This window comes from Vanacampus margaritifer, chromosome 3, assembly GCF_051991255.1.
Source record: "Vanacampus margaritifer isolate UIUO_Vmar chromosome 3, RoL_Vmar_1.0, whole genome shotgun sequence".
Classification (NCBI taxonomy): Eukaryota; Metazoa; Chordata; class Actinopteri; order Syngnathiformes; family Syngnathidae; genus Vanacampus; species Vanacampus margaritifer.
Window position 1 is genome coordinate 13,230,981 of NC_135434.1, and position 17,366 is coordinate 13,248,346.

General features: G+C 40.8%; 1 protein-coding gene and 1 long non-coding RNA gene across 2 annotated transcripts in view; one reads left to right on the top strand and one right to left on the bottom strand.

Annotated features, from left to right (window-relative positions):
* grid2 (glutamate receptor, ionotropic, delta 2) overlaps positions 1–17,366 on the bottom strand; it is a 437,970-nt gene that overhangs the window by 419,054 nt on the left and 1,550 nt on the right. The window contains exons 3-5 of the mRNA XM_077561716.1: positions 14,951–15,012; positions 14,782–14,860; positions 13,350–13,482 (exon numbers count right to left, since the gene is read on the bottom strand). Coding sequence (XP_077417842.1) covers positions 13,350–13,482; positions 14,782–14,802 — 154 coding nt within the window. The 5' untranslated portion in view covers positions 14,803–14,860; positions 14,951–15,012. The remainder of the gene's footprint in view (positions 1–13,349; positions 13,483–14,781; positions 14,861–14,950; positions 15,013–17,366) is intronic.
* Positions 13,155–17,261, top strand: LOC144049091 (uncharacterized). The gene is made up of 3 exons (XR_013293475.1): positions 13,155–14,115; positions 14,740–14,814; positions 16,924–17,261. It is a non-coding gene; the product is annotated as an uncharacterized LOC144049091 (long non-coding RNA).

Here is a 17,366-nt window from a genome sequence, read left to right on the forward strand (position 1 = left end):
GTATTTAAGTTATTTTAACATGTTTTTTTTTCTTCCAGAAGTGTGTATTAACTGGCTTTCACAATTAATCAGCACCCAAGAACCTAAATTTAGCTGTTTGTTTGTTTTAGTTTTTTCATTACCAAAGCATTTTGTTCGTCTTGTTTTTTTCTTTCTTGAAACCTATACACTAACAGTTATCATTTTTAACAATTTTACATTTTGTAAGGAAGTCAAAAGGATTACTATTATTATTTTTGTTTTCAGCAATAACATGCTAGGAGGTATTTAAAAAAAATAGTGTTGTCAGAGTGCCTTTACAGTACACATTTGCTTCTAACATGATTCCGTCCCCTAACTGTCATTTATCTTTGGTAATTGCTCAGTCGTAAACGTCCACATTAGGCTTTTATATTACATCAGTAAACATGGCGGAGGGATTAACATGAGACCTGATGGTGAAGGATGTAGTTCATTGCAGTGTGTTTAAAAACAAAAGCTGGCGTTGATATCGTATAAAATATATGCTTGTGTTTGTGACACTCCAACAAAAATCTTCTGGCAACATCTCCATGTTTTACTGTCCAATGAATCACTTAAGTAGATATTAATAAGGCAATATTCCTCGCGCAATGTGTCATTTCTAGCACTGTGCTACAAAAAGCCGCATGGCCACCATTGGCTCTCGTGGAAAGAATTCAGCGCATTGAGTGGGCTGCCAGCAAATTACACAATTACCCTCACACACACACACACACACACACACACGCATGCATGAGGACCCCCACACGCCCACACATGTATGGTTTCCCGCCTGGAGTTACTGCTCGCCAACGAGCATTTTTTAAAGAAGTGCCATGCTTAATGCATGAACAGGCTCTCATTGGCGCACATGCATGAGCGAGACACTTATTGTACATACCGTATACAAAGACCACACGTGAAAGCCACTTAATGCACATTCAGGGCACCCTTTGGCCGCTTTGCTGCACGTTTGACTAGAACAAGCAAAGCTAGAAGCTGTAAATATTCATTCGGTTGCACAAATGTAACGCATGAAGAATAGATGAGCAGCAGGCTTAGACACATACAGGACATGCTCAAAGCCTAAAGAGTGCATGCGGGGGATGTATAGCGACAATCGTCGTGATTGTCGACTAGCTGTGTACAATTGGTATTAACAAAAAGTCTCACATTTGAATTTGAATTGCCAAAGTGTGATTAATTAAGAGGCAATAATTAGCGTGTGATGGGAGAATGTCTCCGCTCCGCTCTTGAAACAGTTGGAAAATGAAACTTGGCATGCGTGCAATCGTGGTGGCATATTATGAGTAGCTACTCGTATTTGTTTGCTAACCTCGCGCTAAAGGTCAAGTGTTGCCTAAGAAGGAATGCAAATGACACTTTGCACTTATGTAATGGTAATCCGATGAAGTTCCCGTTTGTAATGCAAGACTTTATCTGGGTTTGGGTCTGTCAGTCCCCCCCCCCCCCCCCCCTGTCCTAGCCTTTGCGGACATTCATTGTCTGCCAGTTTAATTGCACTTGTGTTCAATGAAATTTCTCGCGGCAAGTAACTGCGCGGAACCAGGAAGAATTACAGTGGGTCCTCCGTATAGGATGATCACAATCTACAGTATTTATGAGTGTCAAGCAATGAAATCATTTGCATCTGTTCCTGTGTACAAGCCAACCGCAAGTTAAGATATTGGCTTAATTGTTTTTTTCATGCAAATATTTACTGTATAACTTTACTACTCCATTAATGTTGGTTCAGTGATATAGACTTTATGTGTGTTAGGACAAAACTCCAATGTTATTTTGAAAAATATTTGAGGTGTGATTAACAATGTTAATGTTGGACGATAAAATGGAATTTAAAACAAAAGCACATTAGAAAGAGGTTTTTGTGTGATCTCTCACAGATCAAGTCAACCACCCCAAAAAAATTATTGACAGTACTACGAGTTAAGCAGCAAAATCCTGCAGTTTTTATCAAGATCATTTTTGACATTTAATGACATCATGGTTACTCACGTCTCAGGTGAGAAGCAATCACAGCTCAGCTTCAGAAAACAGGTGAGCTGTGATTGGCCGTTGCCTGAGCCCTGAGCTACGGTGATGTCATCTTCAGTCGACAGCAAGTGTCAAGATGGACGCCCCCTGAGATGTATTAAAACGGCTGGATTTTGCTGCATAACTCCACAAATGTATTATTAATCAGAATGGCATGTTTAGACTATTGAGGTCAGATATAACATTATTGTCAAGAAATGTTTACGATTGACTTCCCAATGAAATAAATCATAATTTGATACATATGTCAATCCATGGGGTGCGATGCCATTTTGTCATCCATTCAGACGTTTACTGTACAGCTTAGCCTCATTCAGGTTGAACTGCGAGAAGCACGTTACACCCTGAACTGATCACTACACAAACCGTAAGGCACATACCCCAACCGAACTGACTGAATCAACAGGGCCTCTTCTTGTAATGCACTCCATTAAGCCTCAATTGCTTCAAGACATGATTAATTATTCATTTCACACACTCACGAACAAAGACAAGACTGTATTGTCATTATTGAAAACCCCCCAACAAAAAAGTAGTTCTGTTTAGTAGCATATCATAAAATATTTAACCCATCCCTAATGCCGATTTAGCCATTAATTTTACATGCCACATACTGTAAAATGTTGACACCCAATCTTGTTGAGAAATATAAGCTTGTCAACATCAATACATCCAATATCTTTCCTCTACAGCGGATAACTGAGACTACCTCCATTCTTGCGTGAGTGTTCACAGTCTAGCGCAAGTACAGAACACAAACGCCAGGTAACAAGAGCCTCGGCCGTCCGGGCTCGTCCATCCGCATCAGCGACCGTCGCCCGGCGATGGTGCGCCTTCATCGGCGAGCGAGGATGACTACAAACGCAGCCGCAGCCTTTCCGACAATCGCGCTTCTGGCGGCGCCGCCACGTCAGACCGCCTCTGTCTCTTTTTCCCCTCCGTGGCCCGCTGAAGAGATGTGCCCCAACGAGTACAGACACACACACACACACACACACGTCTGTCGCTTGGCTTCACCAGACGTCGCAGCACTCACAAGAAACCACATGATGTTACTTGAACCGGATGCTTTTTTTTTTTCCACCTCTGAATCATGCACACATGGGAGGGAGAAAAAAAAAAAAAAGAAACATTGGCATACAATCATCCCGACATATGAGGTGCTAAATCTTCCCGGTCAAAGATAGCGCAGACCGGCGCGTCTGTCAGCACTCACAGACGCATAACTCAAAAAATGTGACATTAATACACGGCGCCTGGCAGCCGCCGCTCATGTGTTGCGTTCATGGGTTGCATGCTGAAATTTACACGAGCTGGTTGTGGAGGCATTGACATGACTCGGGTCTCTATGCGCGACTAAGCCACTCTGTGGAGCACTAGGCCACACGTTTGCACGGAAATGAAAGCTTAATGTCCTCACCACAAGCAAGGACTTCTTCCATTTACACCTTCACTAATGCATAAATTCACACCCTGCTCATTGCTTGGCGTACTGTATGGCAAATGAGGCCCACTTGTGTCCATTCTTCAACTGTGGAGCCCAAATCGGATCTGTTTGGGGTTCAAACCGCATTCATTCAGAATGAGAATGAGAATCGTCTCTACGACAACGGAGGAGAGCAAACCTTTGCTGTACTTACTTCCCAGCAGATGAGATTAAAAGGTTACCACTGTCATGAGACAAGACAGGGGAGTTGGGAAACAGAGAGCTTTTAGATACAAAAATACAAAGTAACAACAGCTTTGACTGAGAAACCTTGATTGAGAGCGAGAGCATGGCTGGACGCATGCAAGCAATCCCGAACACAGAAGACCAGCTTGCATGCAAGCGTAGGGATATGAAACCTCGACTGAACGAAAACCTCAGTTAAGAAACCTTGACGCACTGATAAAAATCATTCAGTAACTCTCGCTAGCTCTCACAATTCTATATGACAGAATAAAGGCGTATATAACAAATGACAAATACAGGCACATGGCAACTGACCACATTAATCACATTATCACTATAAGGAACATAGTAACTGCCTAAGACTAGACAAACTAAGAGAGACTCGTACATTATCATCATAAGGGACATAGTAACTGAATAAACAACTGACATCATAACACAATGACCCCACGATTCAACCCAAAAACAGTCACATATGACTCAATGACCCAACCAATAACACAGTCATAATAACCACAGCAAAGTGGCCAAAGAGGTTAGTTTTGTAACTCTCTCAAAAAAGAAAAAGTTTTGCAACTCTAATCATGTAACTAGTAATGTGAAGCAGCATGGGGCTCACTATCCCGGGATGTGTTCAAAATTATAAAACATTATTTTATACAGCAAATCAACGTTTGATGCTTTTGTACAGTGCAATTTCTCCTCTTTCTTCCAAGCGATGAACTAAAGATAATCAGATTTGTAAAGTCTTAATTGACTAAGTACTGTATGAAAACCAAAAAGAATTTGGCTTCACAGTGACAAGCTGTCCAATGCACAGACAGGTAGACAGACCGGGATGCCCCAACTTTCTTAGATGAGAAAAGTAAAGAAAAGAAAATGAAGGGGGAAAGGGGAAAAACAAGGCCTCTGCTGCTTTAAAGGGGGGAGGGGCACAGTATGAACCTGGAAAAAGACATGTGTGTTTCTTCAGTATTTTCTACAGACAGTACATTAGAAAAGATAAACATGAGTGTTTCATTGAAGAATTAGCCATGGGTGTAATAGTCAAACGTGGACCCCGTGCATGGTAAATGGGGCCCATTTGTCCCCAGCAAAGTGCAGACAGAAGAGAATAACCGTGCATAATGTTACACTTGCATTCATGATGAATCCGTTCCACCAATAAGCAACCAGCTGTTATCATGATGTCATCATCTGTCTTTAGGCTGCTGAAGCAGCAAGTGGCTCATTATCCAAGGTTATTCTTGTGCGCTCGATGTTTATTCGAAGTAGGACAGCAGGCCTTGTATGCTGCATTCGGTGCGTTCACACTATACAATGTCTTCTCTTTCCATCAATAACAGGAGATTGACGAGGGATTCACTGGGATCCAGCTTCCTCGTGACCCCAGACACAATACTGTTAAGAAAATGGATAGGAGCTCTATACTGCAGCAGGCCATAAAACAAAAGCAGATCTAATAAATGTCTCTCCGCTGTTGCCATTTCTTGCTCATTTCAATATTCTACGCACTTGGCATTTGCAACATGTGAGCAACTATGATGGGAAGTTGTGCACAACGGAAATATCAAACTGAGATAAGCGAATGATGCAAAATGATAGTAGCGTGAATGAGAAAGCAACTTCTTCCAATACATGCGGTACAAGGCAAAAAATAATAAAATGTGGACCGCGTAGCGAGGATTTCATGTGACTGCATAAATCAAGCAGTGTAACTAATCAAGAGGCAACACACCGCCACTCACTCGCCCGATCTGTCTGCGAGTCAATACAAGCGGCCCTCATAAAGCAAAAGTGAGGAAGATGGGTGAGGGGGATGGGTGGGGGGCCATTGCCATGCAGCACACGACGCGCGCAGGCACACGAGCCGAGTCCATTGCCTCCCCTCCGCCGCAACACTCCTTGCCTGCATGCCGATCACGATGGAGGGGGATGCCAGCCGGCTAGCTCCAATCACTTGAAACCACATCGGAGGGAGGTGCAATAGAACTTCATACCACCGTCAGGCTATTAAAGATTTTGAAAACTCATTCAGCATATTGAGACCGTGTCAACAAATCTAAGTTTTTTTAAAGAAGTATATTCAGACTGCAACCTCCCAACACGAGTTGGAGAGTCTAAAAATAGATTCTGTGTTAACGATCTGTGACCTGTATTGGGCTCGTACCTATTGGTAAGGCTCATTGCATCGCTACTTTGCTATTTTAGCATCGATCGGCCCGCCACTAATTGCAGGATCTAAAAATGATTCAGAATAGACTATTATAATTGAAGTGTTTGAGGCATGAGCCGCAAGTCGATATTATTGATAACTCGTTGCAAATTCGACTTTTATAATGGAACACATGGCCAATCGTGGTTTGACCCATCTATACTCAGCCCATATGGGCCATTCACCCTCTGGTCGTCAGTGTCTGCAGAATTTGGTCATTGAAAATTTGTTTTTAAAAAGTTCAATATTGCTTTTTCACCCAGGTAATTGATTCAAATATCAGAACGTTACAAGGAGTTAAAGTAATTCAGAATGAAGAATCACTTACTTTTTATTATGGAACAAAGGCTAGAGCCTAAAACAGTATCAGGAAGCCTGGTATCGGCATCTTGCTATTTCAGTATCGATCCGCCCATCTTAACTCATTCACTGCCATTGACGTAAAAAATTCAATATTAATACTATTTCTATTAGTTTCACATTTTTTTTCTACTTTTGTTAACAAGAGTATGAAAACCTAGAATTTTTTTTATTGTACATTAAAATGTGCAATTAATAGTGAGTTAATTATTGAAGTCATTTGATTAATTACAATAAAAACATTAAATCGTCTGACGCCCCTAATTTTTATTAATCTTTTTTTTTGGGGGGGGTGGGGGGGGCATTAGGCAATTACATTTTTTAATTGTATTTAATCACATGACTTCACCAGTTAACAATGCATTTTTTTCCTAGGTTTTCATACTCTCGTTAACAAAAGTGGAAAAAAATGTGAAACTAAGAAATCGTTCAAGTGAATTTTTTACGTCTATAGCCGTCAATCGCAGTGAATGAGTTAATTGTACTGATTCAAATTACCTCAAAGAATAATGAGATTTTTTTTTTTTTTTTAAATATTGGGCCCGTCTCAGGCTACAGCCTAAAATGATATCAGGAAGGCTGGTATCACGGTCCTGCTATTTTACGATCAGTCTGCCCACACTAAGTGCCGTGTGTAAAATGTATTCCGAATAAATAATCAGAGACGATTAAATGAACCTGTTTTAGGCTCGAGGCGTTAGTCAATATTATTGATAACTCATTACAAGTTCAGTATTTCTAATGGGAGGCTTGACCAAAGGACTTTTTGACCCGCACAGGTTTCTGTACTCACAATCTTCAACCCTCAGTGAACTCTTGATACCAAATCTGCATTCCGAGCAGCTGATTTGCATCATAAAAAGCATTTTATTCAAACGAGTAACATGAATGCTAACAAGTTAGCTCTTGCAGTGCTTTCCGTGTCGTTGAGTGTCAACTGTGCTTAACTGGCTAGTTGAGCGTGGAGTTCGAAAAACTGTGAGAAAATAACCACACGCATTACACTAAGTATTCACACCAGTGTTATAGCTACAGTAGGGGTGCCGAGATTAAATTTAGGGGTGAAAAAGTGTCTAAATACAGCCAAGGGGTGCACAAATTCTCCCCCGGCCCCCCCAATCCCCTTTGATATACATCAGTTTGGCCTCGCCTTCCCTCAATCCATCTTTAGCAGCAACAAAGAGATTAAAGAGGGATTACTTTTGACATGTCAATGTGATGCGCCTCCGGGCTATGCTTCTTTCTTTTTTTCTTTTTTTTTACCTTTGTCATGCAGTTCTAAGTCAACATGCGCACTCTCTCTCACTCTCACACACACACACACACAGGTCAGAGTGGAGTAAAGAGGTTTGTGCTGAAATCCCGACATGCTCCTCAGTGTCACGTCCATTTCCTTGTAACACTTGTGAGAAAAAGCAATCCTCTCGTGCACTGTAGCTGACGGCCACTGTGCTGAGCAGGCAGGAATAGATGGATTGGCCGGGGAAGGAGAGAGACAGTATTGTTTTGGGTTTTTCTTTTTTTGTCGTTGATAACCTTTTGTCGGGATTCAAAGGACGTTTGCCGAGCAATGAAATGAACTATTGATCATGAGGCAAAGTGGCCGAGGGAAAAAAAAGAGAAAGCAAGAAGTGAAATCAAATAAGTCAAACCAGGTTGCGCTCACATTTGTTTATGCAAGAGGCCCGTAATGCACTGCTTCAATGAGTCGTAAGTAGGGAGGGAATAAATGTGACTCGTGTTCAATAAACCAGCACACAAGGCTTTTCCATGACTTCATAAAAAAAACTGGTTTGCACAAATAAGACAGAAAAGGAATGACTTATTTGGTAGGATTTCATATAAAAAAAGAAGCCTGTTTATTTGTAGGAAAAATGACATTTATGGATAATTTAAAACATCTTTGACTTTGCCTTGAATGTGACGCACAGAGATGAAGTGATTAACTTTGGATCTCGAGATTCATAAATCAGGACCAAAACAAAACTCAAAAACAACTTTTTCATGAAATGTTGCAGTGTATTTATTTATTTACAGTTTACATTTATTTACTGTGTATTTATGTGTTGCAGTGTATTTAGTTTTGATGAAATGTTGCAATGTAGCTTCTGGAAGTCCCGTAAACTCTTTTTCTACCAACAAATATTATAGAATAAAAACCAGATCATGTTTGTAAAACACACGGAGTGTGAGCAACTTTGGATGAAAATCAATGAAAATGTGGAGTAAGACTTCGGAATGATTAAAAATGTTGATCTAGATTCAGAATCTTCAACTTTTCAAGACTCAGCAATGTGTCACCATTTTTCCAAGTGTCTCACCGCTAAAGTTAGCGCACTAATGCTAATGTTGCAGGCTAAAAAATATCCAGTAGCAACCAGTGGCACAAAAACCCGACAAAGTAGCAAATTCCGTTTGATCCATCCACTATACAAGTTGTCAAATTTGACATTCATCGTCTGACCTATATGTTGATATATATGATATATACATCATCAAATACACACTCGGTCGACCTCGACCGGCTTTCAGTGCTGCCTTGGCGTTGGTAAGCCTACAGGAAAAGGTCGCATACTGTGTCTCTAACCAAGAGCTTTAACACGCCTATGTTAGTGTGCCAGAAGGATGAGGTTTCCAGGTCGTGCGGTGAAACACTTGCAGAACACGTCGCCGCTGCTGCTGAGATCAGACCAGAGAGTCACATGGTGATCCGCTCAACTGCTGGATTACAGATGTCTGCCTCAACTCGCTGCGGCACGATTGTGGGGGAAGGATCCTGCTGCCCTCCTCTGCTAACAAGTCAATGCTAGCCCAAATCAAGCCTCTCTTAATGTAGCATGAAATCTATGCAATTACTCTTTAAGAACGCCAATTTAAGATCATCGGAGCACTTTTATGTCCAATACGTACATTATTTACAAATGCGGTCTTGATATCATTGTTGAAATTATACCAAGATGTTGCCAATGTGTTACGAAGTAGTTTGATTCTTTCAACGGTTTGATTATAATCATTGTATGACGTCACAGTCCTGCTCACTGTTATTGGCACTCCTTCATTTTTGGAACGGAAATGTGCCAAACGTATATCATCATGACTTTTTAATTGGATGTCAAAAGTAATTCAACAAAGGAAATTGTTTTTCAACTTACATAATGTAATTCCAAAGAGGAAATAGAAAACACTGCATGTGCAGCAATAATGGCGCCCGTCTCTGATATTTGGTTGCACACCTTTTGGCAGTGATGACAGCTTCCAAACGTTTCTCGGAAGACGTCTCGAAGCTTCTTGCACTTCTCCGCTGCTATTTTCCACCAACTCTTCCTTTGCAAATTGTTCAAGCTCTTGAATGTTTACAGGTTTCTTTTTCGTAGATTTTCAATCGGATCGAGATCAGGAATCATTGCTGGACATTTTAAAACAGTATTTGTTTTCCTTTTTAACTATTCCTATGTGCTTTGGGTCTTTGTCTTGCTGGAGGACACCTTTGACTCAAACCAAGTTGTCTAACACTTGGTAGGACATGTCCCCCTAGAATGTCTCTGACTTCATGATTCCCGTGATACGATCAAGGCGTCCATTACCAGATGTAGCAAAGCAGCCCCACAGAATGATGGATCCTCCACCATGCATAACTGTCGGGAGGATGTTCTTTTCCTTGGAAGCTTCATTGCCCCGTCTGTAAACTGACTGTTAGCGTTAGCATTAGCATTGCCCAAAAGCTTTTTCCCATTTTCCCCAAATAATTGGAGTTTGTCCAGGTACTCCTTGGCAAAGGTATGCCATTCTTTTTTTTATGTCTGTCTCAGGAATGGTCTTCACTCATGAAGCCCTGTTTTTGGTTCAGTTTGCGCCATATGGTGCTTCTTGAAAAAATGATCCCAGACTGTTCCAGGTTGGCTTTCAGGTCTTTGGATGTTTAACGTGGTGTTTTTTTTTTCCACCATTCGCACCAACCGTTAAAGACCACGTCCATGGATAGTCTTGGCAGTTCTGTGCTCGTCAAACTTCTTGATAACATTACGCACTGCTGAAACAGGGCTACCAAAGTCTTTGGAGATGGCTCTATACCCTTTGGAGGTCTTGCATTTGTGAATTATCACACTTGTGATGTCCTAAGACAGCTCCGTTGTTTACGCGGTTGTGACAAAGGAAAAGGGATAAAATGGTGGCTTTTTAAAACATCAAAGTCATCGTTTATTGGTTAATTCACGTCAATTGGGCACAGACAATTTAAAACAGGGAATTCTAATTTGTGATTTACCAAAGGTGAGTTATATTATTTCCGTCCATTATTTATAGTTTTAATTTATATATATATATATATATATATATATATATTTATTTATTTATTTATTTTTTAATCATTTGGTCTTTCAGATAAAACGCAAGTTCTCCATAAAAAAATAAAATGTTTTACTTGATTCATTTTTTGAAGATATTCCACATGATGTACTTTAACTTCGTGGGTGCCAATAATGGTGAGCAGGACTGTACTATTTTTTCATTTTTTTTCCCACAATTGATCAATTATCCTGATCATGACAGTAATCCCTTGTTTATGATGGCGGTTACATTCCAGACTAAGCCTGCTATTGATTATATGTTTTTATTATTCATAAAGATTCATGCATATTATTTTTGTCCACTTGGGGTTGCCATCATCAATTTCTACAGTGTGTGTGTGCCTATCTGTGACTGAATGCGTGACTTTAAAGGGTGGGACCTGGCCCGTTGAGGGAAGTCAATGTCAACAAATGAGAGGGTAGACTTTTGTTAACTTATATCATTTTTCTTTTTGACTGTTTAGTTTTGATTAGTTAGATTCTTGTAACATGTCTGAGTCTCATGAAAAGCGCTTAACAAATACAATGATGTCTATTATTGTTATTATTAGACTGTTGGCTGGTTGTTAACTGGCTGAACCATTAGCCACTCTGCATAGCGTTTGGGTCTCAATTTGAGCTTGTTACCTTTGTTCAGTAAAGCAATTAAAAAATGCACCAGCAGCTGTCAATGGGAAAATTTCACTTGTTCTATCAAGTGTGAAATGATCCCAAACTTTGGACATTCTCTTTGTTTTACGCACTTTCCTCCCGGCTCAGACTTATTACTTTGCAGTGACAGTCAGTGGAAAAAAAAAAATCACAGTAAAATACCACAATATAGTGAATAATTGGCTATTTAAGTACAATTCTGAAAATGTGAACGTGAACCATGATATTGCGAAAAAAAACAACCGTAATATTCGATCGAGAGGCTAGTAAAAATCCTCAAGTCTTTGGTAACATTGCTGGCAAAATTGTGATATCGCAGATATGATAATGTCACGCGTTTATTTAATCTTTCAGCCAACTTTCTTACAAGAAATTGATTATCATGTAATTTCTGTATTGTGCTGTTTATAAAACATTGTTATATCACGTGTAAAGTCAATCTACTTGATATTTTCAATAAGCTTTTTTCTGATATGCTGCAAAAATATCCTCAAACCATATTGCAAACGTGCAAACAAATCACAAGTCTACCTGATTTTTTCAGACAACTTTCTTCCGCTACACTGTTTATCGCACAAATGCTGTACAGTGTTGAGATATGACTGGCCAAATCTCAATATTGTATCACTGTATCGTGATACCACTAATCCAGTATTTTTAGAGTGTGCAAACAAAACAGTGGACAATATTCCTCAAACTTGTTTTGATCTAATTTATGTTATGGTTGTATCATGATATTCTTTGAAAAATATCTTGCAGTGTGCCAACATGTCACTAAGTTACTTGATTTTATGAGCTAATTTTGTGCTAATATATTGTCGCTGCTATGTGAAAAACACTTAAGTCCTTCTTTTTTTTACATTTTTGGATGTCTGCATTCAGTTTCATCCCTAACACATAAAAAAATAAAAAATAAAATAATAATAATATATTTAAAAAAAAACGAAAAAAACAAAAATGGACTTAATAGTTTTTCACATAGCAGCGACGATATGGATTTTGTTATATAATCGAGAAAATCTCATGATATTATATTGCAAGTCTGCCTGATGCCAAGAATGTAATGACTAATCATCAATCAATTATATTGCATGCAAAGTCACACAGCAATTTCCGACCCCTGTTCGCCCACCCCCGTGCGGGACCTCACAGTGATCCCACTCCTGACAAACTGCATCTAGGGACCTTCTTAAATTGGCTCCATAAATGGTTCAGATTGTCCGTGTTTTTGCCTCGGCACGCTGTCATCTTATTCCAGAATAAGCCAGTAAAATAGAGATGCCATCTTCACCGCTCACAGAATGCAGTCCATATACACTTCCAAATGGATGGACAGGTGCTTATCATCATGATGGTGTCTCACCCACACACTCACTCGCGAATCTCTCTCCCTCTCTTAAGTCTCCAAGGCCATTCAAGTTGTGCAGTCATGATGCGCACCCGCCAGCATCTACGACTTCACTATACCACCTCAAACTGCACTCATCACACTCCAAATGCGGAGGTTTCCTTTGTAACGCTTTTTAGAATTACATTGCAGGCCAGATCAAATGCTCCAGCAGGCCACATATGACCCACGGGCTTTGGGTTCCAAACCCCTGCTCTAACGCAACAGTGCCACACTTTGGAGGCAGCAAAGACGGCGGGACGTGATTTATTCCTCTCTCCCGTTCTCCAGCCACTGCGGATGCCTGCGATGGGTACCCTCATTGCAATTTTCTCACGCCATCCCCTTGAGAATAATATTGAAGAAAAAAAAAAAAAACACCTGTTCTCACCACCATGCAATCAATCACGATGACATTCCGGATGTGTCGCACCCTGCGGGTCTTTCATATTGATCAACCCGCACAGAGAGACGACACCTCCCCTCTCTGTGAGGCGATGCGTGCTATTGAAGTTCAGGTGCAAGTTAAAATGGAAAGTTGACGCATAGGAGACATCTTTTTTTTTTTCAGTGGAAGAATGCAACCATGCGTGATTTGTGTTGCTGAACCAAGACAAAATGTTCCTAAAAAAAAAACAGCGGTATGTAAAAATGGGTACTGACCGATGTGGATGATGGAGTCCGAGAGCGCGCACCTCCACTCGTGGCTCCAGATGAAAGCCACGAGCAACACAGCCCAAAGAACTCTCATGGTGTCCAAATAGATCGATGGATAGACAAGATGATCGTCTCCTCCCTATTTAGAAGCAGAGCAAATCCAAGACAAAGACGATTATTTGTTTTTTTTCTTTTGTTTTTTAGTCCATCTGTAAGAGCAACCGACTCTTCACAAGGATGCGAGAAGAAGAGGAGAAGGAAGAGGAGGAGGGGGAATAAGTGCTGGAGATCCCCGGCGTTAAATCATGGCCAAGAGGAGAGGCGCGAAAGCCGCAAACGGCGAGCTGCAGCGGAGGGAGGAGGGAACAAACGTGCAAGCCTGCCTTCGATGCCTCAGCTTCAGCTTCAGCCTTTCCTGTTGCCCCCTCTTCAAAATCCAAACTCAATGGAGCAATCCGAGCACCAAAACTTCCAGCATTTTTATTCCCCCCATTGGTTCCCGAGTCACTTCCACAGCACACACTTTTAGTCCGAGGATGGAGCACGCAACATATTCCCAACTGAGGAGGAAAAAAAAATTGCTCCGAGAAAAACAAGAAAATGAGCTGTACGGTGTACACTTTTTTTTTTTTCCCCACAGCAGGATGGAGGGATCCGGAAAGAGAAAGAGAAGGAGCGACGATGCGCACAGCCTCGCTCCGCACTCCGCACTCTGTATGCGGGGACTTGCGCTAAGCCTCGGCGCGCGCACGCAGACGATGGGGAAGGGGAGGTACGTTGTGTGTGTGTGTGTGTGTGTGTGGGTAAAGGGATAGAGAGAGAAAGCGATATAGAGGGCGAGAGAGAGTGAGGGAGAGAGAGAGAAACGGCTGACTACATTGATGAGAACGACCATAGATGCTCGCTCATCCCTCTATCATTCCTCTCTCCTCTCATTTTCTCTTAAAGATGCTCTAATTTTCTCTCTCCCTTTCTCTTTCTCTCTCTGATTTTCACTCTAATTTTCTCTCTCATTTCTCTTTGTTTCTCTCTGATTTATCTCTCACTTCCCTCTTTCATTTTCTCTTTTTTCTATCTCTTCCCTCTCTTTCTCTCTTCTCCCCCTTCCCCTCATTTTTTCTCTCATTCTATTTGTCTCTTTTTATCTCTGATTTATCTCTAATTTTCTCTCCTTCTTCTCTTTCTTTTTCCCTTGAATTTTCTCTCTTCTCTCCAATTTTTCTTTTTCATTTTCTCTCTCATTTTTTCTCCCTCTCTCTCATCATTTATCTTTTTCATTCCATCTCTCTCATTACCTATCTGATTTTTCTCATTTTCTCTCCAATTTTTCTCTCATTTTTCTAATTTTCTCTCTCCCCATCTCGCTCTCTTTCCCCATCTTTCTCTCCCCAAACAGATGGCACCTTTGCAGTTGGAGTCAGCAGGAACAGGGACATACCTCAATCCATCCATTTTCCATAGGTTGTCGCAGGTGAGTTGGAGCCTATGTCTTTCTGAAAGTGGTCACCAGCCAATCACTAGGGGGGAAACAAGTGACAGGTTAAAGTAGACATTTAGATTTGGTGCTGTTCTGTCGGATCGACAGGTAGAGGAATTTTGTCACCCACATCAAGTTTTGATGATGTTCTGTTCAAGCGTCTATTGTAGTCTTTCCCAGAAAGTGTCTTCCCTGAAAAAACGTTGACAATTGAATCACTACTATACTCTATAAATGTGAAATGCATATTGCAAAAGAAGAAAACCAGCACCACAGTCTATTGGATCTAGTGGGGCAGAGTCAGCATTGACCCTAATGACAGTTGTAATTGAATTCAGGAAAAAAAAAAGCAATTGCACTCTGTATTAAATATAAACAAAAGCCCAGAAAAGAGGAACAGCGCCATCTGGTGTCGTACCGCAACCTCAAGCCTAATGCAGAGCTGTAATCTAACAAGCTATTTTTTTTCTTGGTAGTTTTATTTAGCAATTGTGCTCTGTATTAAATATAAACAACAATTTGTTAAAGAAAGACAACAATGCCATTTTGTGTGGTGCTACCACAGAAATAACTTTAAGAAGCATCACTGCAAAGTCCACTTTTAAACATACTTAGTAGTTTTAAAATGGATTTGATTTTACTAACGGTAATGTTCTGAGCTGCCATATTGTGTTTTTGCAAAGTGCTTCCATTTCAAATAAAGTGGCTAATTTGTTTCGGGTCAACTCAGCCAGGCAACCAAAGTTTTATGTAAAAACACAAAAACATTCATTTCTTCTCTTCGGAAGCGTATTACTGCGACAGAACTTTTTTTTCCTTTTTCACTCCAAGTATTGTCGAAAGCACCTTGGAGGGCCTGCAATACACAAAACAATAATAATACCTCTCCCGACTAAAATACATTTATGCATCAGCCTATTGAGGCAAAGAACTCTATTACATCACAAAACTGTATAACCTTTTGATTCTCGGACTTCCTTCAAGGATTTAGCCGTCAGTCATTGCTGACATCCAGTCGCCCCCCCCCTCCCTCTATGGCAATCAAGTGTTTGTCCACCGCTGTCCTCCCTGAAGGGCTCCTCTTAATCGGCCTCAGACGCTGGATTAGGGATTAGGAGGATTGGGCGCTGCTGGCTAGCCTTGCACAGACGCATTCAAGGAACGGGACAAGGAGAAGGAGAAGACGAAAAAGTGATAGGCCCACTAATGCCGTCAAAGCTGGCCTGGCTTCTGCTCTTGTGGCGTTATTGATTATGACGTGCTATTTGGAGGGTGGAGCGTCTGAATATGTCTCAGAAAAAAACAATAGGTGTTATATTTAGAGTCGTGTTGTGATTTAAGAACCCGAGAGTTGATCCGTTTATAATTGCTTACGTGATCGTTATGTATTTTAAAGGGGAAGTCAACCCAATTTATTTATTAATTTTTGACAATAATGTGTTCTATGCAGCCCCACTAGTCTAAATATGGTATTCTGGTTATTATTGTGCTAGTGGAATATGAGTTAAGCAGCAAAATCCATCTTGTTGTCGACTGAAGATGACATCACAGTGACAACCAATCACAGAGCGGCGTCAGAAAACGGGTGAGCTTGGTCGTTGCCTGAGCAACTGTGATGTCATCTTCAGTCGACAGTAAGTGGCAAAATGGCCGCCCCTTGAGATGAATAAAAATGGCTGGATTTGCTGCTTAACTCATATTCTACTAGCGCAATATTAACCGGAATGTCGAAGAAATGTTTAAGGTTGACTTCCACTTTAAATAACTTCGGTAGACACAAAAGTCACTCCAAAAAAATTTACTTAAATTTTTTAAAAGTCAAAGTTGGCTGGCGACCATGAATTTTGAATGTGGCAAGAAGCCGGTGCACACGGCCGCTGACATTCAAACACCGAACCTCGGAACTTTGAGGCAAAAGAAACAAAAACAACCATCTTTGCATTATGCTTTTTCCTGCCTTAGATAGGGAGGGAAATAAATTCCTGACAAAAATGAGCAACATTATTGTAGATTATCACTAATGGAACTTCAAGCTACATCAGAGAGCAACGCTTAGATTTTCACTTTGATCAAAAAAAAAAAAAATTTCTGTTTTCCCCCCAGCCAACGCAAAAAGCAGTCGACCTCAGACCTCGGCCATGTGGCAAAACGCTTCGCTTGCCGCTGAGCAAAGAGACGGACGTAACCTTGAGGTGGCGCTCAGTCAACTGCACAGCGGAGTTCAAGTCTTGTGTGGAAACATTTGGCTGGAAAGAGCGAGAGAGAGAAAATATTCCGCGTGCCATCTGTGTTGACTCAAACCGTCATCAGTGTGGAAGCCATCATCAAAAAAGGATGATCCTACCTTGACATAACACTTCCATCATTTTCAGGATTCTGAACGCATTCTCAGATTTTTGCCAGAAGCGACAGCCACTGAGTTTCCATACTTTCATAGCAATTACTCCTCCCAGTTGAGTAAATGATAAGAATAAAAAACCCAGGTCACGATTTGACGATGATGTGCTTTTTTTCTTGCTCTGTTAACATTCTCATTCATTAAAATT